The sequence below is a fragment of the Silurus meridionalis genome, chromosome 10, assembly GCF_014805685.1.
Source record: "Silurus meridionalis isolate SWU-2019-XX chromosome 10, ASM1480568v1, whole genome shotgun sequence".
NCBI classification, from domain to species: domain Eukaryota; kingdom Metazoa; phylum Chordata; class Actinopteri; order Siluriformes; family Siluridae; genus Silurus; species Silurus meridionalis.
This window is the reverse complement of record NC_060893.1, coordinates 20955061-20979279: the sequence shown is the minus strand read 5'-3', so window position 1 is coordinate 20979279 and position 24219 is coordinate 20955061. Positions and strand designations below refer to the sequence as shown.

General features: G+C 42.2%; 1 protein-coding gene across 1 annotated transcript; it reads right to left on the bottom strand.

The window, feature by feature from the left end:
• Positions 1 to 1938: 1938 nt before the first annotated feature.
• On the bottom strand, positions 1939 to 23209 carry LOC124392757 (adhesion G protein-coupled receptor B1-like). The gene is made up of 31 exons (XM_046859950.1): positions 22760 to 23209; positions 18340 to 19268; positions 17149 to 17298; positions 16973 to 17059; positions 16721 to 16882; positions 16436 to 16600; positions 15696 to 15860; positions 15416 to 15580; positions 15216 to 15317; positions 14994 to 15100; positions 14684 to 14872; positions 14517 to 14585; positions 13271 to 13379; positions 13014 to 13157; positions 12849 to 12924; positions 12636 to 12738; positions 12505 to 12548; positions 10240 to 10366; positions 8292 to 8395; positions 8072 to 8174; positions 7737 to 7957; positions 7567 to 7633; positions 7345 to 7430; positions 6857 to 7028; positions 6612 to 6707; positions 6354 to 6390; positions 5484 to 6115; positions 5289 to 5324; positions 4984 to 5088; positions 4445 to 4495; positions 1939 to 4020 (listed from the first exon to the last, which is right to left on the bottom strand). The coding sequence occupies exons 2-31, from the start codon at positions 19055 to 19057 to the stop codon at positions 3823 to 3825; spliced, it is 4590 nt and encodes a 1529-aa protein (XP_046715906.1). The 5' UTR covers positions 19058 to 19268; positions 22760 to 23209; the 3' UTR covers positions 1939 to 3822.
• Between the last annotated feature and the right edge of the window lie 1010 nt (positions 23210 to 24219).

The window sequence follows — 24219 nt, the reverse complement described above, 5'->3', positions numbered from 1 at the left end:
TTGGAGGGAGCTCTAACTCCGTGTTTCTCAGCGACAGGCCAGAAATCTGACTGATCTAGAGAAGATCTGTGTGGAGGAGTGGGCCAAAATCCCTCCTGCAGTGTGTGTATACCTGGTGAAAAACTACAGGAAACGTTTGACCTCTGTAATTGCAAACAAAGGCTACTGTACCAAATATTAACATTGACTTTCTAAGATGTTCAAATACTTATTTGCAGCTGTATCATACAAATAAATAGTTAAAAAATCATACATTGTGATTTCTGGATTTTTTTTTTAGATCATGTCTCTCACAGTGGACATGCACCTACGATGACAATTTCAGACCCCTCCATGATTTCTAAGTGGGAGAACTTGCAAAATAGCAGGGTGTTTAAATACTTATTTTCCTCACTGTATATCTACATTCTCCAGTCCTGAAGTCTGCATTATAATTCTCATCTCCTAATAATCTATAAACTCATTTTCTGCTCCTGGAGTTTACACGCTCCTTAATCCATCAGGATGTCTATCAGCTTGTGCTGCAATCTTAAAATGTACAATTTACTGGTTCAGTACTGAGAACTACAAGTTCTCTTTCTGTCCTGAGACACAAAATAACTCATTATATAAGATGCTGCTCTTATTATAAGCTCTCCATCTTTCAGTTACCATCATGAGGTCTACCAGCTCCTGCACTCATCTTGAAGTCAATATGCTTCTGTCCCCATCCTGAGTTATAAAGTGTCCTGGTTCTATCATGAATTTTATAATTTCTACTCCATCCATGGATCCTGCTTGCTCCTACCCAGAGACCTACAAACTGGTCCATAAACGTATGCTCCTAAGGTCTATAAGCTTTGCTATGGTTATATCATGAGGTCTACAGACTGCATATTCTGGATCTTGCTCCTGTCATTTTCTGGTCTGCAAGTCCTTGTCTCAGGCTTTTTCTCCCCCTTTTGCCCTAGCTTTACTGATCTAGATTAAGCCTTCTATTGATTGTAGTATAACGTGTATTTCAACGATAACTTATTTGCAGGGGTGGGCAGTAGGAAATGTAATTTGAAAGTATTTTTATTTGAGGAGACTTTTACTTTAACTTCACTATTCATAGTCAATTCAAAGTCAAATATCTTTTTTAATGTTCAACTGCATTTTGTGAAATCTGTCGTTCCATTTAATTTATGAGTGGATAAAAATGTAACTGGTCAAGCACTCAGCAAGCAACCAATCAGGGTCGTCTGTTTTGAACTTGATTTGATAGCTGCTTGGTGGTATCTACTTATCACCAACAAACAGTTTAGTTCAACAGCAAGAGGAACATTTTGAGAGGAATAAATAGACAAATTTGTGTGATTTTGTTTTGGAAGTAGTTGAAAAGAACGTTTTGGTCTCGATAATTTTAATAGATATCAATCAGTGTTTGACTCATTAATATCGTTTTATTAATAATCGAGTAATAGATTGGTGTGCTAAGAGTAACGTTAGAGTTTTTTTCATTAGAAATGATTAAGCAACAGTCTTATGTCAACAATGTAATATAAACATTATAGCCATAATAAATCATAGTACTTTGGATAGTTAAGTACATGTGAAGGCAAATACTTTGTACCTTTACTGGAGTAATATTTTACTCACAATTTCTCTACATTTACTCAAGTACATTTGTCTACTTTTTCCACCACTTCTAATTTGTTAAAGTTCAAGTTTTCCATATATCCTTAAACCTATAGACTCTGTAATTAGATTCACCAGATAAGAATGAACTAATTGCTTGTTTTTCTCTGTCTTTTGTTTTACCCTTGGCTATGAATTGAGGCACTAACAATGTCTATAAGGCACAATTTCAAACTGGCATAGAATTATAATGAACATAAAAACTAGCACTATAAGTTTAATGCATCAAAGTTACTGTAACTTATGCTTTGGGAAAAAAAGAAGAACCATTTCCTTGTATAATATAGATTTTTTTTTTTATTAGAAATCAGACATATTCTGTGCTGTGAAAACTGTACAAGTGAAAACAATGGAAAAATAAGGACATAGAAATGTCAGACACAAACGACTTTGATAACCCATACCGTCTAAGACTGCAACAGGAGGGAAGGTCATTGGCACAAAAGGTTACAGTGCTTTAAAACACAGGACAATACAGAGGACCAGTGTTCAGTTATTCAACAATATGGGGACTTAAGTAGAAAACCAGGGGTATGTGCCTGCAACATACTCTATAATCTATTATTTTTCATATAGAATTTCTGTTTTTTTTTTTTACCTTCCAAATAATAATCACAAGACTCAAAGTCATGTGCTTTCATCCATTAAATGAAATTAATGGAGAAAGAATCTTTGATAGTTGCTAATACAGTCCTTAGACAGTATTATCATAAATGTCTCTATATGCTCTATAAACATGGTACAAAAATCCAAAAATAATAAAAATCTGCCATGGGTCTGACATCACCCTCACTTGAGTGTCAAGTGTCCATCATCATATTGCACTTTTATTATTTTACTTTCTCACACAATATGAGAGTCTGTTTGCCTGTACAGCTGGCACTGCGGAAGTTCTGCCGGAGGTCAGCGGAGGGCGAGAGCAGCCTCGGCCAACATGCCGAGGTGCCTCAAGGCCCAGCGCCAGGGTCTTTGAGATGCTAAGTATTTTTCCTTTTTGTCAAGATCACAAGGCTGTAGAAAGAGCTGGTAAAGGAACCGGAGGAAACACAAAAAGTAAGATGATCCAACTGGGAATTCGGCCGAGCAAAAAAGATGGTGCTTTTTAATCCTCAATGTGTCCACATGCCACTTACACCCGGCCTTTGGTACCCTTTGTGCACTGGGCTTGCTCCAGGTGTAGCAGTGGTGTCTCAGAAAGTAGACACATTGACTCGGGCATCCACTTGTACACTCATTATGTTCCTCGTGTAGGTTTTGGGATGTTTTTGATTGTACTTAAAAATGAAATTGTATATTTGAAGACAAATACAAGCAGAAAGCAAGTTCCAACATAACAGGAAAATAAAACTTATAAATATAACTCATAGCTTTGTAATACAATTTTAACAAATGTAACAATGGAAATTAAGAACAATAAAAATAAACAACAGCTCTGATAGTCCTAGTCTTGAGTCCAGGAAAGTTATGATATTCGACTCTAAATAGAGTTCAGTGGAAGAGTCTGTAATAAGCTCTGGAGAAGCAGCGCTACGAGAAAAGTGATGAGAAAGAGCAATAACCACAGCGCAGACAGTTGGCAACATGCGTCCGTTCACCTCAGGGTGAAAAACAGCCCAAAAGGCTGCTGGGAAGTCACTCGGTGCCAGTCCTTCTCTCAGACTGAGAGCAGAGACACTGGAAGAGGTCATGCTCAAGGAGCCGAGCAACTGGTCACCCTTTCCATACTGAAGTCGAACGAAAACTGAACAAAAGGCACAGGCATAAAGACCACACCTCTCCTGGACCAGACGGAAGAGTTACGGGAGAAGCTCTTGGCGGAAAAAAACGAGAACCTTACTGTACCCAGAGAAGAACCAAAGCCAACCCATCAGATCCATTTATCAATCCACAAGAACCCCTTCCCCCCCCTCCTCATTAAGGTTAATTACCATTATTTGAGGCTACACATACTTATTATTTGAGGCTAGCACTTCATTCCTCTTCTTTAATACTTTGGATATCAGGACATGGTTTTTGGTTCTCTCTTTCCACCCATACACACTATATATTTCTTTCTGTACCGCCCAATTTTCTCTTCTGAATCCGCCTTCTCCCTCTTCTTTCCCAAACTAATAGGAGCCAGGGTACACAGGATTTTTTATCTTTTTTTTTTCGGTAAGAGCCTCACACTTCCGTCTGCAGATCAATGATGTCCTGGCCTACCAGTGGGATAGCAGTGCCAGGCTTCTCCCACTCCACAGAGGGCATCTCCAAAGGCGATGCAGCCAAAGGCTCGAGATCTTTTCGCACCCAAGATGGCGGTGACGCCTGAGATCGGGGCATGGTCTCCCATGAACGCTCACCCAGTGCTTGCTGTTTATCCTGGAGGAGAAAATGGGAGCTGGATTAGTTACATTTACATTTAGGGCATTTGGAACCTGCCCGTATCCAGAACAACTTATATTTCTCTCATATATACAACTAAACAGCTGTGTGGTTAAGGGGCCCAGGAGTGGCAGCTTAGTGTGGATGGAATTTAAACTCATGACCATTGGATCCAAAGTCCAATGCCTTGACCACTAAGCTAACAACTTTTAGGATTAGTGTGAGTTAGGACACCAATCTCAACAGGCATTGATTTGCCTTGTGAATTGTTGGACCATTTTCTCCCTGAGGGAACCTTAAACATTTGAAGGCACCACTGATAAAGGGTGCAAAAGAGTTAATTTATGGCATTGCTAGAATAGAAAATAATGTTTCTCATTAATTCAGACATCAATATCATTCATAATTTAGAGACACTTACGCTGTGGCTTGTCTTGTCACTTCCTGCAGAAGACACGCTCCATCTCACAGACTGTAAAAGTGTAAGATAATGAGAATTATTCCAACTGCTTTTTTTCAAAACACAACCTGACTTTAACACACATGTGAAGAATTTAAGACGAGGTCTAAGGATTTCTATTTTATGCCTGTTCTTTTAACACTTTCTGCCCCCTCCCTCCACTGTTCCCACCTTTCCTTCTAAGCAAGAGCAAATTAAGAGAACAAAGGTGGGAAACTGTGATGTGAGCAAAAGTGCGAGATGTTTGCGCCACATTTACAGAATTTGACAGATGCCCTCATCCAGAGCGACTTACAATGATCCCATTTATAGAACTAAGCAGTTGAGGGTTGAATGCCTTGCTCAAGGGCCCAGCAATGGCAGCTTGAACTCACAACCTTCTGATCAACAGCTTGGCCACTGTGCTACCCCTTCCTCTAAATGGCAGCCATACACAATTTATAATAAAAATTTATATATCCAATATGTCAGGATTTACTGGTGTAATTTTGGCGTCTTACCTTGCTGTCAGAAGCAGGTGATTCCCTGTCCTTCTCAGCATGATGCAATTTCCTATTGAGGTCCTGGAACATGTTCTGATGGCGCTTTCGCGTATGCATGATCTTCTACATGGGGCACAGGAACAGAACAAAGAAGGTTAGACATGATAAGAAAAATGTCTAGCATTGTCCAGGATATGTATTAAGACTTCAACTGGATGCTCTGTTCTCATGAATTATTATTATTATTATTATTGTTGTTATTTAGATGATTCCAAGCATAATAACAATGCTGCAATTCAGGTGAGGGATGAAAACATAATTACCTCAAAGTCAAGCTCAGCATAACGAGATTTCTGCCTCTGTGATGTGCAAGTTGGAGGAAAAAGACAAAAAAAGAAGAAAGAATAAACAAACAATGTTATTCAGTGGTACTTCTAAACTGAGTTTTTATTGTTAAATCATTAAACAAAGGAACGCAATGCAAAAACATTGCATCTCATATAATTTCTTCCACTCACCCCCTCGCTGACCTCCAGCGAGCTCATGGACAGTGTGGAGATGGTCTCACTCTTCGACATCATGGAGTTCATAGAGTCGAAAGTGTCTCCCAGCAAACTGGTGACGTGGCTCTCACTGGAAATGTTGTGCACATTCTGCAGGGGGGAGTCGCGCTCCGAGTACGAGACGCTGGCGCGGTCAGCAGGCACAGGCTTGGTGGCGTATGCAGCCTGTGGCTCAGCATATCCGCTGCCCAGATGCATGATGCGTGCCTGAGGCAGCTGCTCGACGCTGATGTTGTATTTGGCGGAAGCGATGTCGTCCTTGGGCTTGGAACGCAGCGTGGAAGTGGTGTTGGGCATCAGCATGTAGCCGCTCGTGTCAGGAGTGCCTCCTTCTGTCGGCACGCGCACCAGCTCGGCGTCCATTTGCGTGAAGATGTCGCTGTCGCACACGTAGATAGGCTTGGAGCAGGGAGGCTCACCGCGTGTCTTGTCGCGGCGCAGGGTCAGAGTGTGGCTCGAGTAGTCAGGCATGGGAGGCAAATGGGTCTTGGCACTGGGCTTTGAGGGGAGGGTGTGGAAGTTGGGACCCATTGGAAGAGGCAACTGGGGGAGAGGCATCTTCTCCTCTGAAGAGCTCTTCATGCCAACTAGCAAAACAGTATGCAGTTTCTTTAGAATACATATATAGAACTAAAAGTCTTTAAACTTTTAATGAAATCTAAGATATTAGTAGAGCTTTGGTCATATATTTTGCACTAAATTGCAGCTGTTTTGGTAATCGGATTTATCCTGCACATACTTCTAAGCCTTTCTATAATCATAAAATCGATCTAATTCAGCTGTCAAATCTATTTCCAAAAGAAAGTGTTAAGCTGATAATCTCACCTGGTCTGTTCGAGTCACCATCCTTTTCAAAGTCACCCTGTGAGTGAGAGAAAACAGAGAGGGAGGAGAGAGAAAAAAAAGAGAGAGAATTAAAATTAAGATCAACAGCTATTTGTGACTGCTGCAGGCTATGATGTAAAATGCATGAGAATGCTAATGCTGCTTCCTGAGTTAGCACTGAATGTGTTGATCTGTGTGTATCTGTTTGTCTGGGCATGTGTGTGTGTGTGTGTGTGTGTGTGTCTGTGAGACACTTACCAAGCGCTGCGTGTGGCCGTTCTGCAGTGAGCTCCCAGAGTCACCGTTCCCATCATCCTTACGATCGACTACACGACATTTCACAGCCTCTTGGACCTACAATACATATGCATACATTTATATTCAAATATATTAGAATATATATATATATATATATATATATGTATATATATTCTATGGCATGCAGTAAGCATGCATTCGCCAAATAACTGCATTTGTAGTCGAGTGTTTAGTTTTGGACTCACCTCTCTTCGGAGGATGCAGTGCACCATGACAATAATGAAGCCTTCTAACGAGTCGAAGACGGCAAAAAGGATCTGAAAGAGAGCCGAGCGCCGGTCTGTGATGGCCAACACTGCTGACATCCAGGTCAGAGCCAACAGCGGAAGAACCACGCAAGAACTCCAGAGGGATGCTCTGCAGGACCAGAATGGTGTGTTAAACACAACTAATATGTGTGTATGTGTGTTAATGTGTGTTAAATTTATCCATTTGTCAGGTCCTTTATACTTTATTTAAATTTATACATCTATCAGATCCTGAATTTCTTCTGTATTAATCAAGAGAGCAGACTGATTTATAATTCGAATTGGTGGAGATGTTTCGATTTGCTGAATTTGGTCCCTCACTCAAAAACATGCCACCTCCATCCATACATCCATCATCTATCCATCCAATTGAAATCTGTTTCTGTTGCTTTTATATGACAAATATCGGAATGAACAGCTCTTACCCTGCTCTCTCCTTCAGCTTCACATCTGTGATCCCGTCCTTTGACACAAGCTTATTAAAGACCAGAATACCAATCACCATGTTCACCTACAAGACACACACAGTTCACAGTGAGACCAAGAGCAATACAGGCATTTTCACATACCCATATCTGTTTCATTAAATAAATGTGATCTGTCTACTGCACTATTACTTGTAATAGTGTGTGTGTGGTTTCATTTACCAAAACGACAGCAGCTGCAGGGCCAACAAACGAGTAAAGAAGCCCACCCTCAAGAGACAGCCAGCAGCTACAGAACAAAAATAAAGGATGTTAGTAAAAGAACTAATAAAAAATGAAGAGTACAGGATATAGGAAAAAAGAAAGACGGAGAAAGGCAGTGCAGAACTTACTAGTTGACCGTGCCGTATCCCTTGGCCTTTGTGAATCCTACGGAGACAGCCACGACAAGTGCGGGCAGTCCCCAGCCCAAGCACAGGAAACGCTTGCGGATGATTCGGTTGCGCAGACGGCCAGTCACGGCCATGTACGACTGCCACGCCTCTGTCAGAACCCAGCAGAAAGAGGAGAGGAAAAAGAAATGGAGGAAGGCTGCCACAAGGGCGCACATGACCTGGGAGAGAGGAAAAAACATTTAGGCGTTAATGTTACAAATAAGACTTTCCAGTTTATTAAAACGCATTAGACTTAAAACACAATGTCCTAGAGGACGGCGAGTAAGACATACCTTGTTGCGAGCCTGAGTCTGACTAATCAGGATGAGAGCATTGGAGCAGATGATTGACAGGCAGAAGTTGATGAGGATGACTGAGCGTTCAGAGCGTATGTATCTAAGAGAAACAAACCAGTCTCTGTCAGTTTATCAATCAGCGACTATTGATCTTACAGTATCAGGGTGTGAGAGTGTGTGCATGTGTGTGTGTGTGTGTGTTCCTTCAGGCTCTTACTTCCAAACGGAGACATAGATGATGATAAGCAGAAGCAGCGTCAGAGATGAAACGCCACATCCTACGATCATCGTAACCGATGGCAAAAGGTTCTTATCCATGTTCTAGGGAAAAAGAGGTGCGAAATGTTTAGCAATCGCTCTCACACACCCACACACCCACACACACAAACACACACACATATGCACACTATTCCCTTGAAGCAACATGAATGACAGAAGTAGGGCAGGTCTGAGGAAATGAAAAATTAAAGTGAGACCTGCATGTGTGTGTGTGTCTGTGTGTGTGTGTGTGTGTGTGTGTGTGTGTGTGTGAGAAGAGACCAGGTGGACTAATTCTCACCTCTGTAATAATCTGTGTTACTGGTTAGGAGAAGCTAAATGCTCACATTTGTGTGTGAAATGGTGTGAAGGAAAATATTATATATAAACTTATTTTATATATATATATATATATATATATATATATATATATATATATATATATATATATATATATATATATATATGTAACTGTCTTTTTCCTATTTGTCTTTTATTTCTGGTAGAACCTTGAACCCTAAACCTAAATATGCTGAACCCAAACCCTGAACCCAAAACTTGAACCAAAACCCGGTCTAAATTCCATCAGTAGAACCTGAGAAAATGAGATTTCAGTTCATGCCATTTCTCTCCGTGGGATAAACGAGATGAATCCGGTTAGTGTGACCCAAATACGACATCTTTCACCCTTGAAAGACGGAATGTTTATCAGACAAGCAAAAAAACCACACTGAGAAAATTAGGACAAGTAGCCGTAGAGAATAGATTGTTAATGATTGTCCTGTTCCAGTGACTCACACAAACGAGACAGACTGGCTAAAGACGTCTGAACAAGGGAGGAAGTAGAGCGTATCTCATCACCATAAGATCTTATCATGCTTTGCTTTCCTGTCCTTTCTTACAGGCTTTTAATCATCCAGCATGAAGTCATGGAGTGGAGAAAATGCATCATGGACTGATGTCTGCCTCGGCTGCAAGCAGCTACCTGATCATCATTAATGTGCAAATTTAATGGGAAAGTAAAATTTCTATGATAATGAGAAGGTTGTAGTGGCTTTTGTTCCAAGGACTCAGACGCAACAACAAAAGAAGACGACGCATAGGAAAGCATATTTTTGTTTGCGTCTGCAGTATCAGCTTTAAACTATAACTCATAACGTACGTATGCTGCGTAAGCAAATAAAAACAAAAACAACACCAATAAGGCAAGACGTGCGACCACTAGTCTTTTGAAGCCCAGGGCTCTTGTTATTACTCTCCTATCTTTTGGACAGCTCCATCACACAAGGAATGGGGCGCTGCGGATGCCGTTGCCAAGGCAACAGCAGAGCAAAATGCTTTAGGTGCAGCAAGGCAGCCTCCAATCAAATGAGGAGGACGGAGGATCTGCACAGCTCTGCGCAAAAAAAACAAAAAACAAACGAGCAGCCATTCTTTTTCTTTCTTTTCTCAAATCAAATCGTCCTGTATGATAATCAAATGCTGTATTAGCCTGTAGGCCTTTGAATACACAACATTATTTATAAAAAATAAATAAATAAAAAAAAATGGTCAAGATTTCGAAAGCTTCCTCGATGAAGAAATTGAAATAAAACATAATAAAAGATGATTCTTATGGGAATCTGCCTCCTTTGGTTCTAGTTCATCGATAACGGACCAGACGCCAGACATGCGATCGTCTTTACACTGATGCTGTAAATCAGTGAACGTACGGATAAATGCTTCGCAGTAACCTGTTTGATTGATTCTGCTTCTCATTTATGAATAAAACCTGTCTTTTTTGTTCTTTTTCTCTTCTCCGCTTGAATGGACAACAATGCAACGCACCCACACACACAAACACACAGTGACGTACACACAAACGCACACAACAGCAAACATCTCCCACGCACTCATAGTGGACTCACCGATTCGGGGTTTGGCCGTGCTAAGATGGCGAACGTGGAGAGAGCGTCACAAGCGCACCTGGTCCTGCCTGAATCAAGAGCGAGCGCTCTGCAGCCTCGTGCCGACCACGAGCCCAGCAACGACTCACTGAGAGAGAGAGAGAGGGAGAGAGGGGAAGAGAGGGAGAAAGGGAGAGAGGGGGAGAGAGGTTTCAGAGAGATCTCGTACTGCAAAATGAACCCTCTGGATTTTTTTTTTTCTTCCCGCCTCTCTTTCTCACACTCTCTCTGTCCCCGCATGCGTGTTCTACATAATTAGCGGTGAAGAAAGGGACAAAAAAAAGACAGAGACAGAAAGAAAGACAGGAAGAGGCAGAGGTACTGAAGCTAGACAGATTCATTGCATTCCAAAGCAATCAACAAGAACGATCTGTCACTAAATCCCAATCTTGTTTATTTCCAACTGGCTATCTAACATAATGACACCACTAATGATTTTAAACTAAAGGTCATAAAAAGCCAGCACAGGTCACATAACCACACACATACATGTTCACAAGACATTAATAATGTCAAACACCCCAAATGTCCCCCATCTCTATTTATGACTGAGAGACTTTGCGGTTGCTATGGCACCCTTGGCAGTGGAGATGGTGGGGTAGAAACGGAAAGTGGATGTCAACTCACATGACCACATCGTCTCTGTTATGGATGGATGGAGGTGGTGATGCAACGTATACATTTCCTGCACCGGTCAATGAGAGCGTCTGCTCAGAGCTCGCCTAATGCACATTAATTCAATCATATGTCTCAGGTAGCCTAGTCCTCTTTATCTACAACTTGCTCCTTAGATGTACGAGCTCCTCAATGTGCACAATATACACTGCTACAATATATGTGTGTAAGTGTGTGTGTGTGTGTGTGTGTATAGGTGCATTATACTTGTCGACTTGTTCCTTCGCAATCTTAGCAATGTTAAGAGCTGGAGTCAGAGCACAGGGTCAGCCATGTTACAGCGTCCCTGGAGCACTAAAGCTTAAGGGTCTTTGCTCAGGGGCTCCAAGAGTTGCAGCTTGGAGATACCAAGGCTTGAACCCTGACCTTCCAATCAGTAACCCAGAGCCTTAATCATTGAGCTACTACTTCCCCAAAAATATCTATCTTTATAGCCTTTACTTCTTTCTTCTATCTATGAATATATCTCTGCCCTTTTATGGAAGTTTTTTATTTAGACCTCTAATATTACTCTTCCTATCTAGAGAGGGAATGAGTAATGGCTCAGTGCTAGCCCACTTTCATCTGGCCTATTTACTGCTGTGGAACACTTGAATCTGTCTGCTTGAACAGCCACCTAAACGTATCACTTATCAGACAAAAATCCAATAAAATGATATGGACAGGAACTTGGACTCAGCCCAATCCAAAAATCAGCACGTACTGTATTTTGTCCTTCGTTTATCTGTCTTTAGTTAATAATAAAATGTGCTTAAATATTTGTTGTTCATCAACTCAAACCTATTGATTGATCAGATTTACAGATGTTTCAAAATGTCATACATGTTAAAATATATATATCGAGCACAAATTACCAACAAAGCTGATTTAACATTTGCTGGGTGCCCAAAAATCTCCAGAAAAGACAAAGATTTTCACAGAACCTGAAAATAATTCTGTTGCGGTGAAAGAGTGCCTCCTAAAGGGTGCCATGTGCTGAAGCTTCAGGTTAATACTAATACTGGTTTTCTAGGGCGCCATTAATTTTGTCCTACTAGAATGTCTAGCTTTATAATTGTATTATGTGTAGTGAGGGATTTTAAAATGCCAGTGTGGAATAACCTGAAGCTACAAATTACAATATATATACAATTTATACAAACAAAAAGGAAGTGCTTGTAGGATAAAAATATGATAGGATAATTTGGATTTGGCCAAATTTTATTCATATAGAGTTTATTAAATGAGTTTGGTTGCATTTTGGATTTGAAACCCTTAAATGTGTCCGCTAAGACAGTTAAACTGATCATTTTGCCTGCACTGAACACTTTTCAGCCTGAATTTCGCCTTCGACTTGGTAGAGTTGATTGGAAAGGTGTGTGTGTGTGTGTGCTTGTGGATGACTTGTACACATGGCCCCGGGGGCAGACGAGTGCGAATGCCCTTTGCTGCTGTGAAAGCTTGATGGCCAGCTGGCCTGTTAATTTCAGAGCAGACGCGCAATCATTCATAGACGCTCACATGTGCAGCCACCCACAAATAAAGTTCTCAAGCCACATAATTAACACTTACGTTTCACTCTCGTCCCAGGCGATGCATGTCTCATTGACGGTGTCCTGCAAAGAAAGCAAGACATGTTACATCTAGAGCGTTTTACAAACATTAATTGGGGTTAATTGATCGATCTTTATGATCGTGCTTACATTGTGCAGGTGAGGGAACTCGATCTCGACCGGGGCGGACAGGAACCCAGGGTTTGGCTTCACCATTACCGTGACAACCTTAGAGTTTAGCAAGGTGCTGTTGCTAAGGAGAGAGAAATAACTGTGTAAGAAATTTAATGTTTGTTTGGTTTTACCTCTCTGAGGTACAAAAAGATTGTAATGAGGACATTGTGTTTGTGTGTGATGGCACACCTCTGAACGGACAGGATTGGACCCAGATTTCTGTACAGAACAATGCCAGTTATAAAGCCAGTGCTGTCTTCAAAATCTGCAAGAAAATCACATCATTAGATGCAAGAATTAAAGCAAATAGACATTGATATAGAAATTTGCTAGTGCGAGTTAGTGTTTCCGTACCTGGAACGTCCAGACTGAGGGAGTTCCGAGACACTACGATTTTCTCGTCCAAATTGCGGACCCACTCCATCATGCCTCTCCATCCCTTCATGGGGAAGGTCACATCCGAAGTCATAGTTTTGGGATGCTTCTGGATGCTCAGCACTGAAGGTAGAACAGGTAAAGTCCATGTCAAAATACAACAAGGATAAAAACAATATAACTGCACAAGTATACAATAAAAGTGGTAAAAAAAAAACACCACTCTGGTAACTCACCAAAGTTCTCGGTCATCTCATAAATATCTTGGAAATCTCTCATCTGCTTCCCGATGATGTTGATGAAGTCTTCGATCAAGTTGAACAGCTCCCTGATGTTCACCCCCATCTACGAGAAGAGCACGAAAGTCATTTTCATATCTTTTGTTCCCTCCGAACTTTTCAATTACGCTCTCTATGTATTGCACTTGGCAACACGGAAGCTTCCTGAGTTCCATAAACGGCGCCGTGGCTGATTCATTTGAGGGCGTGAGGGAATTCGAACGTCTCTCTGACGTGTACGTGCGCACGTGTGTAGGCGCGAGGTGTCCTTCGTTCCACGGCCTATACCAGCTTCTGTTCCCTCATGAGCTGCCATGACAACACACAGATTGCTGTGTGGGCGGAGTGATTTCTTTTTCTCTTAAACCTACTGTGCCAGTGCAGTGCATTCAAATTTGTGTGAAAGTATGAGTTTATAAAAGACTGCAAGACAGGAGAAGTGTGCAAGAAGTCTCAAAGTCTATAATCTGCTTCAGGCCTTGTTTATAAACTTATAAGGAGGTAGCGCAGGTCCTGATGATGTAATGGAGGCAAAGTCTGCATATTGGGAGCATAAGAGAACAATGTAGGTTCTCTTGGCCTACTGTATAGTTGAGGCACAGTGCAGGCATAGAGCTGAACATAGAGCTCAGTACAGGGTTAGGGATCTGGTCTAAGTGTCTTCCAGCACCTCCAAGCTGTCACTTCTGGGCCCTTGAGCAAGGCCCTTAACTCTCAATTGTTCAGCTATATAACTAAAATAACTGAAAGACGCTCTGAATAAGGCCCGTAAATGTAAATGTATATGTTAATATTGCATGCATGTCGACTTGGTTCTTTATCAGACCTGCAACTCAAACTGACAAGAGTCTGGAAGCTCGTTAATTAATCAGAGTGTGCTCCATATGGGATGCCAGCATGGGAAGCTCGTGAATCAGCCTCCTCTCTTAGGTACAACTCATCCAAAATGGCTTCTTAATGTTGACTAATGGCTCTGGCTGTCTAAGAAGGACTGCTGTGAAGCTAATTCACGTGCAACACCTTTTATAGCCCAACGCTGCAGGGCTATTCTGCTAATGAGTCAGATTCTATATTTGCTGGCAGTCCATTGGCAAATGGGCTCTTGGCAATAATGAGAATGATAAATATATAATTTAGCACACACACACACACACACACACACACACACACACACACACACACACACACACACACACACACTCACCAGTTGTGCTTCTTGCCATTTTCCATGGTGTTCCTCCTTCAGCAAATTGCTGATTGTCTGCACGTAATTCTAATTAAAGAGAGATGATGGTTCTCATTTAGCATCAAATTAAGCAAAGTTCTCGATAACTCTAAAGACAAGCGCTGCATACATGAAGCGGTCCTTACCTCTACATCGACAACGCTGTAACCCGCTCTTCTGATGACCTGTGATGTGTTTCTGAGCATTTCCATGACCGCCAGCAAGTCCCCACTGTACTTTGTTGCATCATTTGAGGTCATCCTCAGCCTGGACAGCATTTCAGACACACCATCCACCTGCACTCCTGCCTGTGACTTAGACAACTGCCCACGGGTCTGAGGATAAAAAGGGACGTAATAATTAAATACTATCTGGACAATACTATATGATGAAAATGATTTCATTTTAATTTCTTTAGCAATAAACAGAATGATCTGTAGATGTGGGGAGACTCACCAGGGCCTGGATGTCTTGGTATTCTCTAGAGACGCATTTGATGTAGCTAGGGTTTCCCCACAAGGCCAAACCGATAGCATCCAAAGTGCATCGGCGGAGGATGAAGCCTAGAAAAGAGCAGATCGGGATGTTTGAATGATTTGTGTGCTACATAATAAAGACTAATGCCAACTGCGAACAGGATCCCCTTAAAATTTTAGCTGTTGTCACAAAGTTCGGTACCTGTTGCGTCAGAAGGGCATGGAACTGCAACGGTGTCACCAGCTGGAGTTCTCTTCCACACCGCATTTCCGTAGCTTTCCTCGCCACAAATCTCATGGGGTTCTGCATGATAGCATGTTCAGATCAGCTTAGTTTCACAGTCAAATCATAAAAAAAGGCCAATCGATTGGTAGTGAGACCACATTTTGCTCATGTTTTACCTGGGCATCTCTTCTCATTGCAGCGACGAACGTCCATTTTGTCACCGATGCAAGGTTCTCCACCAAAGAATGGTCCCTCACATACTCTCTGCCTCTGCTGGTTGCCTCCTCCACATGTCTTACTGCAGCTGCCCCAAGAGCTCCAGGAGAGCCATCTCCCGTCCACTACAAGGTCAAAACAAGCATGTCTAACTTCTGAATCTGATATTTATCTCGATTAGTCGTTATCAAGCTTTGATCTCTCTCAGTAGTTCCACTTTATAATGTGGACATACTGTACCTGGGCAGTCTTTGAGGAAGCAGTTGCTGGTTTCACGCCAGTCTCCACGGCACTCTGAGCCTCCATATGATGGGCCGTTGCACTCTCGCGTACGCTGCATTGTTCCATTGGAGCAGGAAGCAGAGCAGGGAGTCCAGGCAGACCATTCATTCCAGGAACCATCAACTACAGGGAGGTGACAGGATGGTCAATATCAAAATTTAAGACATATTTAAGAAGAAAAACGTCTTTAGTTTTAGATTTTGGTTCACATTTTGGCTATTGAGGTTGATCTTAAAATTAAGACTGAGGTGCAGCATTAATTGTGTCTGTGGATTGTTATACAAACATGTTTGTGAGACATTATTTGCTAAAAGACACACAAAAGGTTAGGAGAAGAAAAAACAATGGTTCCTCAAGTACCGCTTCTTTAAGAAAAGTATTTTTTAATTACTACTTATTGTCACTATTTCCTGTTTGCAAATCCTTGATACATATTTGATATTTTTTAAAAAGCCTCTCAACCAATGTTATTTTGAAGAAAAAAGTCTTTGTGGCCTGCCATTTTGTGTGCCAGTACATGAGCGGACTGTGGACTATATCGCCATCTGGTGTTAGAAGTGTAAATAACACTTCAGAGCCTATAAAGCTGACGGAATGTCAGGACAACGGAATTACAGAAGAATACATTTTTATACGTATTCTATAACATTTTATTCATTTTACTCCTTGCATATTTTTATAGATTGTGAGCTACGAACCGGGGCAGACAGCAATGTTGCAGAACTTGGTCTGTTTTCTGGGCCCAGTGCATGGTTCTCCTCCGTTATTGTGTGGCTTGCAGGAGCGGACACGGTCACGGTAACCACGACCACATGTAGATGAGCACAGGCTCCATGGTGCCCATTCATCCCAGGCTCCATTCACTTAATCATGGAAGAAAAAGCATTAAAAGTTAACACTACTGTACATCAGATTATATTAGGTACTCATTACTAATGTACTATTATTAGTTCATGCATGTGGATATGTATATGTGTGCATACCTGGGCAGACCACAGAGTTGTTACATTGTCTGTTCTCTCTCAAAGGGCCGACACACATCACGCTGTTTCCAGCTGTCATGCAGTTGCGGGTGCGGCCCTGCCAGCCCTCGCCGCAAGTAACAGAACAGGAGCTCCAAGAGGACCACTGATCTTGAACTCCATCTATAACGGAGAGGTTTGTTAAAACAATGTTCTGGAACAAAGATGCAAGCTGTTACAAGCTGTAAGATAATATAGGTTAAATCTGTTTACCTGATTGAGGAACTGTTATATCTTCCCCATTGTCTCTTCTCAGACCGATGATTGAACGCAGAGCCTGGCTACGCTGTCGCAGTTTACCTGCCCAGCAAAATACAAACCCTTGGTCAGCCATTACTCTAAAAGTTTTCAATTTACAATTTCAACTTTGAATGGACTGTCCTACTCACCAATGCAGGGCTGGGGATTGCAAGCTTTAGCCTCCTCAACCACACCTTCACAGATACCATCTTCAGGTTGGCATGCTCTGCTCCGCACCTGGACACCACCTCCACACTCGTTGCTGCACTCGGACCAGCGGGCCCAACCAGACCAACCCTCTGCAATTAAACAAAAGATTTAATCTCTTTTCAGAAATTTGGTGATCAGGTGATCAGTATACTAAATTAAAGCACATGGTACCAATCCTTCTGTTTATTCAGGTGTGCAGCACTGCATTTTTCTTTTTCAGGTTTAAAAACTAGTGCTATTAAATTGTCATAAAAGTTTGCCAAAAATCTATGAGTAATAATACTGCCACCTGGTGGACGACATTATGAAGTGCAATTTTCCACACTGCTGTTTTTCAGTTCTTCTGTATTTCACAGTGGGTATAAGGTTTCAGTGGCTGGTCTGGCATTTTGTTCCTCCAGAAAACAAAATGTATCATGAATTCAGGCGAGGAGTCAATAAATCTAAACACCACTGACATTAGAGTCGAACTTGAAACTTTTCTGTAGACGGTGATTGCAAAACAGAAGTCTTTGAGTACAAAATGCCAGCGCGCCACATGAGAAAACAGACTGAAAAGGTTTTTAGCACCTGTGGTGGCGTCTGCATGCCGTATCGCAGGAGATTGGTGCGTTACTAAGGCAACCGCAAGTAAGATGCATCGATTGCCTTCCTCTCCCTGGTGGTGGAGGCATTGTGTGAACATTGCCTCTTTGTCTAATCTCACTAACGCTTCAATTTTCCCTAATCTCACACACACCTGCTTAGCTCCATATCAGAACCAAATGACTCTCACCAACACTGCAATAGGTTTCGAAGCCTGCTGAGATGTTGGGAGAGTGAGACTCTCGCTTGATTTGTAAAACTGACTTTAAATTTGTACCTGAGAACAAAGTCTTCTGAAAGTAGGATTGTTTGCTTTGGTGAAAGTGGGATTATTAGTGTTTAAAATCAATATCTTCAAGCGAGGAAAAGTGTGTTTGAGTGTAATTTGTCATTTTCTTCAGCAGGTGGCAATATTGCAAACCAATAACAATCATCCTGGATTTAGAGTTTGTTCTTTTTTTTCTTTTTTTTTTTAACAAAGGCAGATAGAGGGTGAAAAAAAACAGTAATCAATTTGTCATTGGGGCACTCAGTAATACACTTACTCATGATTTCGGCATCCCTGTTGTTGTCTCTAATAGTGGGTGTGCATTTCTCCATGTAGACTCCACCCCTGTAGCAGCCGCCTGACCTCCTCTTTGGTGGCTCCCAGCACTGGCAAGGTGTGGCCATGATTCCGCAGGGGTTGCCTTGGGAACTGGTTGTCAGACAATCCTCAAGCCACTTGCAGAGCATTTCGCAGGCAGGCACACTAGGGTTCCTCTTACCCACAACCAGAAACTCAGCGCCGAACTGACTGCCTTCGTCATCACTTCCATCTTCTTCCACCAGGAGCTCTGACCCAATGCGGGGCACCACCTTCCTCAGCTGGAGGAACTGCTTGCTAGACTCTAGGTAGGCCACTGCAGATGTAGCATCACACAGGCGCACTACTTCGTCAAAGCTTTCCATGCCCAGGTAGGTTCGGGATGTCTCAAGGAATGAGTCGAATTGGAAGGTCTTGATCTGGCGTGGGGTGCAAGATTCAGTTGGCTTAGTGATTTTCATGTAGACAGTGTAGCGACGAGGGTCAGGGTTCTGCAGGGTCCACGAGCACGGGGATGAAGAAAGCGCCGTTTTGGATGAGAAGACTCCAAAAAAGCGACTTTGCTCAAGTGTAGCACAGGTGGCTGAGGCAGGTCCAGATGGTGTTGCGAGAGTCAGGTTGAGAAACACACACAAGGCCAGAGAGAGGCCAGTGAATAAGGAGGGTTTCCACTCCATCTTCTCCCTTGTAGAGGATGGATGGATCGGTGCACTGGGCTGATCTAGACCTCTTTAGCTCTCTCTTCTCTTGGGTGAGGGATTTTCTTATTCAGTGTTTTATCTTCTGGGTTTCTTTTTGTTGCTTGTTGTGTTTTGTGCACTAAGGTAGTTTGGATGGAGGGTTAAAAACTTTGCTAGAATACAGGGGCCATGTCTGTCTGTAGCAGATCTGCACAAAATCACACACAAACACAAACAAAAGAACCAAACATTAGAGGTCAATCTGAATTTCACACACTGAATCAAGTGGGATTCTTGACTGGAGGTCCCTGTGTTGTTAGGATTTTTAGATATATAATTAACCCCTAAATAATTATACAACCTGCTGGGAAGCCACACGCTCATGATTAGTGCTAGCACACGCTCACACAGACACACGTTGTCAGCATGGCCTTATTCAAATCACCACGGCTAAAACACTGACAGAAATTACACTGTGACTCTAATTACAGCTCCTTCACAGCATGCTTTTCTTGTACTGCCTTTCCCTCTCGCACTCCAGCCCACGCGCCAACACATGGTCTGGTCTACTTGCGTCAAACTGACGCGCACCAAGATTTTGCCGATGTCCACGTCAGGCTGGTGTCGCTTGGATACGCAGAGTTTAGTGTAGTTTTGAAAAACCAGCAGGAACTCTCACCCTCGACTCTAAAAGAAGACGACAACATGGCAGCAGGGAGTCCATATTGCACAATTTGCAAGTGCACCAAAGCTGCAGAACCAATGATGCAGACAAAGACAGGTTTGAAGGTGTCTATCAAGCAGTCTCGATATCAAATAACGTCTTTCTAAATGTAAGACTTGTTTCCATGGCTACCTTGAAATAACAAGGAATGGACGATGAATAAAAGAAAAAATTAGTTTGAGGTGCCCTAGAACTTTCTTCAGGTTCTCCAGTTGTCATGGAGACTCCATAAACGCTTAGCCCAATCTTTTCTTAAGGTCACCCATCTTTTCTTCACGGCCATCCCTCACTCTGAGAGATGGGAGGGGAAATATCCCATGGGGCTACTTTGAAGTAGCCGGAAGTTTGTTTGCTCTTTGTTTCGTGACATCTTGTGGGCAATAAAGTGCAGAAAACAGAAGAAGAGATGGATTCTAGTTCAATACAGTGAGATAGAGTGGAGAAATGAAAGCACATTTAAAAGGGCTTTTATATGTCTCTGTTCTACTTACCTTTTCTTCTTCATATATTAAACATGGCATAGTATAAGTATCATGCAGTGACTCCTTCTGTGATTATTCTTTCTTTCTTTTCTGATTGCTACATAACTCCTGATGGCCCTGTCTTCCACTTCCAGCCGACTCTCGCCATCTATTGAATCTCATACACTGGAAGCCATTAAAAAAATTTGAGAGCCCTAAAAGTCCCCATTCCACCACCCTCCTTCCCTTCCTCCCCTCTCTTCCTTGTCTAATTACTGAAAGGCAGACTGCAATTAGCCATTTCATCTGTAGATTTTTTTTATATTCAAGTACAGGCAGAATGACAAGAAGAAAAAAAAAATGCAGCTATACGGATGCGGATGCCGGAAGATGATTTATGCAGATCGGCTCCTGGTTCGAGTGCCACTTATGCAGTGTAAGTCTGATTATTGTAGTTGGATGCAGCTCATCCATATCACTTCTAACATTTCTGCATGGTTTATTTGCAGTCACATGGCCTCTAAGATCAGTCACAGGTTTGGAGATCTGTTCTGTGCAGCTGAACTCTTGTGGTGTAAATGCTGTTCTAACACACATATACACACACAGGTGCCAAAGGGCTTTTTTCTGACTCACTCTGAGAAGATGATTCAGGCGTTTCCATAGAAACTACAAAGCTCTTGCCATGTGTGCAGCAAGACCTCGTGTTATATTTTCAACTCTCATTGTAGCTTTAGGACTTTAACTATTAAAAGAGAAGAATGATCCCAGATATATGTCCATTTTTTTAGTTATTACAGCATATTTAACATGACTTTTACTGCGCAAGAGGAGAATCATCTAGAATGCTGGGGGATCATAAAATATTTTGAGATAAAGGGAGATGTAATGAAGAAATCGCTGCATCGTTCATCGTATGTCTTTTTTTCTTTCACTGACACAGTTAGCTTTTTGTTCCTCTTAAGCACTTGAGAAAAATAATGCACAGTAGGATTTTGGAGTGAAGTGCCACGTGAATGTGCAGACACATGAATGCACCCACACAAACACACACACAGAAGCGTGCACACACTCTCAAACAAGCTGCAAGCATTATCTTTAACACTTTAACACAAATTATGCTGCCATTAAAATGCTTGTGGTTTAACAATATGAAAGTGTGTGATAGTTGTGTGTATATATATATATATGTATAAATGTGTTTGTGTGCAATGATTATGTATAGAACTGTGTGTGTGTGTGTGTGTGTGTGTGTGTGTGTGTGTGTGTGTGTGTGTGTGTGTGTGTCTGTGTATGTGTCTGAAAGAGGTTTGAGTTAGATTGTCTTATCAAATGCATGCTTGGATTGTGCGGGTTCCCACACTGTCAACTCAGAATGGACACACGCACACACAAACACACACTCGCAAGCACAAACAAAAACTCATCTGAGACACTCAACAGAGGGAGACTGTTTTAATTGGTCGGGTTGCTATGGCGATGGAAGTGTGCACACGCAGATGTATCTGTGTATGCAAGCTCTGACGGACAGGAAGTCAGCAAGGTTTTGACCATATATGCATATGCATTAGGGTTTAGTTCATTTGATGCATAATCAAGCCAAACTCAGTCTGAAGCTTCACAAATTAAAGGATTAAAATCCTAAAACATATTATAGAATGGGTATATTTTATTAATGCACTTAATCCTAATCTTAATTTTAATTATAAAGTAAATACAGATACTAATAAAAAATGGTTTATGCAAGCTGTTTTCTTTATTCCTATATATCTGCATTTTTATATAAAACATGATATAGCTTGGCACACACTGACTAAGTAGTGTGCATATTGATAAGCGAGTACGAGTCTCTCAGGCATGGAGACTGGATGCCAGAGAACTTTCACTCAAACAAGCAAACAAGTCTCAAACAATTTTTTCATTTTTGAAGCAGATATCCAAATGGATCTTTCGAGAATAAGAAAATTAAATGTTGAGCTATGAGTTGTATTTCTGTAGAGCTGCTTCAAATTATTGTCCATTGTTAAAAGTGCTATAAAACTTGAATTTCGTTGTAGAAAACGTTAAAAACAAATAACAGTTATGGATTTTCTTTATTTTATTTAGAGAGATCAGTCTAAAGCATTGCTTTTTGCGGAATTGCTTTTGAGCTGGAACCCAAACGTGCATTTCAGTTTCGAGCTCTCATCACATTTTGTTGTACATTTTCGTCTGGAAAAACAAATAAAATGCACTCGAAACGTTCTGCACATTCCGAAAAACTCGAAAGCAGCCAGCTCTGCAAAACGCACGCCGTGCAACTTTTGCAAAGGAGCACGCGGCGTTTCAGGACCACGGAGAGCGACACCAAACACCAGCAAGCGCTTTGCAAACCCGAGGTTCACTCTGCTGTTAGGAGAAAACCTACACGGGAAGCCAACTTTCACACAAGTGTGCATCAATAAAGGACACGAAAAGACACATAAACACACACTATGCACGTGTAAAACCAAGCAAACTGCGGGTTATAGTTACCTTTAACAATGTGGTGCGTGTCTTCAGTAGAGTCTCTCCATCCACAGGTTTCACCGCAAGGAAATCTTCTCCTCTCCCTTCTTTCTTCAAACTCTCCTTGGCAGGCGAAGTTGAAGGCAAAGTCAGGGGATCAGGGGATTTCTTTCTTTGCAGACCGATTCCAAGTTTCAGTGCAGTCCACTTCCACAAGCAATAAACGGCAAATCAAGCGACTCTGACCAAACTCCAGAGAGTTTAACTACCAACTCTTTGCCTGTTAGACTTCTATTTCCGGCTTTCGGAAAAGCAAGGCTGCTTCTTCTCGACTTCTTCTCTTTCTCCTTGTCTTTCTTATTCTTTGCAGTCTAACAGCTCCTGTCGTCTTTGTTGGTACTTTTACTCCCGGCTTCGGAGTCTTCTTGCTTGTGGCTCTTTATGCACTGCAAGTGGGTCCGTCTCGGTGTGCCTCGTGGTCTCAGCTTCTAGGGTTTATATGTTCCCCCGCCCCCCCCGCGCAGAGAGTCGGAGTCTTTGCGTGGATGAAGTGAATGAGACAGCATGAGGAGGGAGGGTGGGAGGGATGGATTGGGAAAGGGAGGGGGGAGAGAGAGAGAGAGAGAGAGAGAGAGAGAGAGAGAGAGGGAGCTGTACGTGTAAGTGTATGCGTATGTGTTCTCTCCGAGAGAGAGAGAGAGAGAGAGAGAGAGGGAGGTAGCAGTGGAAAGACGGAGAACAAACTACGCACACACGAACGCTGGGGACCGGAAAGAAGACATCACGGAGAAGTGAGGATCATTACATCACCTGCTGACCACCGTGATTTACCGGCGCGGCGGCGCGCAACAATATGAGGAGCTCCGTCATATCAACACAATCAAACGCGTACACAAGGACACTGTGTGTGTGTGTGTGTGTGTGTGTGTGTGCGCGTGACTGATAAAAGCACAATGTATCTAATGAGATAGGAACGTGAACGTCACACTGTTCACAACGCACGTGTCAGGGACAGCAAGAAATGCGAGATTGTGATTGTAAATTATTATTATTAATATTAATATTATTATTATTATTATTATTATTATTATTATTATTATTATTATTATTTGTGCATATTTATTCCAAGAGCGCACGCCGACACGTTCATAGTATGCACACACGTTCATGCATTCATACACGCTCGCACGCGGGAGCGCGAGGGAGACTTTGGGAGCGCGCGCCAAAACGGAGGACGCACCGAACGGGGGCGTGCCAGAGCTCAGATCTTTTCAGGCTACACCTGCAGACTCTATTGCCTGGAGGAGAGGGAGAGAGAGAGAGGAAGAGAGTAAGAGAGGGAGAGAGAGAGAGAGGGGGTGGGGCGATAGAGAGGGAGAGAGAGATAGGAAGAGAGAGGGGGAGAGAGAGTGGAAGGAGAGAGATAGGAAGAGAGAGAGTGAGAGAGAGAGAGAGAGAGAGAGAGAAAGAGAGGAAGGAGAGAGGAG

What these genes read in the sequence shown, in the direction of transcription:
- LOC124392757 (XM_046859950.1), bottom strand. Translation starts at nt 19,057, where the DNA reads ATGGAGTGGAAACCCTCCTTATTCACTGGCCTCTCTCTGGCCTTGTGT. An exon ending in ACCAAGACATCCAGGCCCTG is followed by an intron (nt 14,873 to 14,993) that starts GTGAGTCTCCCC and finishes TTTTATCCTCAG; the next exon opens with ACCCGTGGGCAGTTGTCTAA. An exon ending in CCTCAGTCTGGACGTTCCAG is followed by an intron (nt 12,925 to 13,013) that starts GTACGGAAACAC and finishes ATTTTCTTGCAG; the next exon opens with ATTTTGAAGACAGCACTGGC.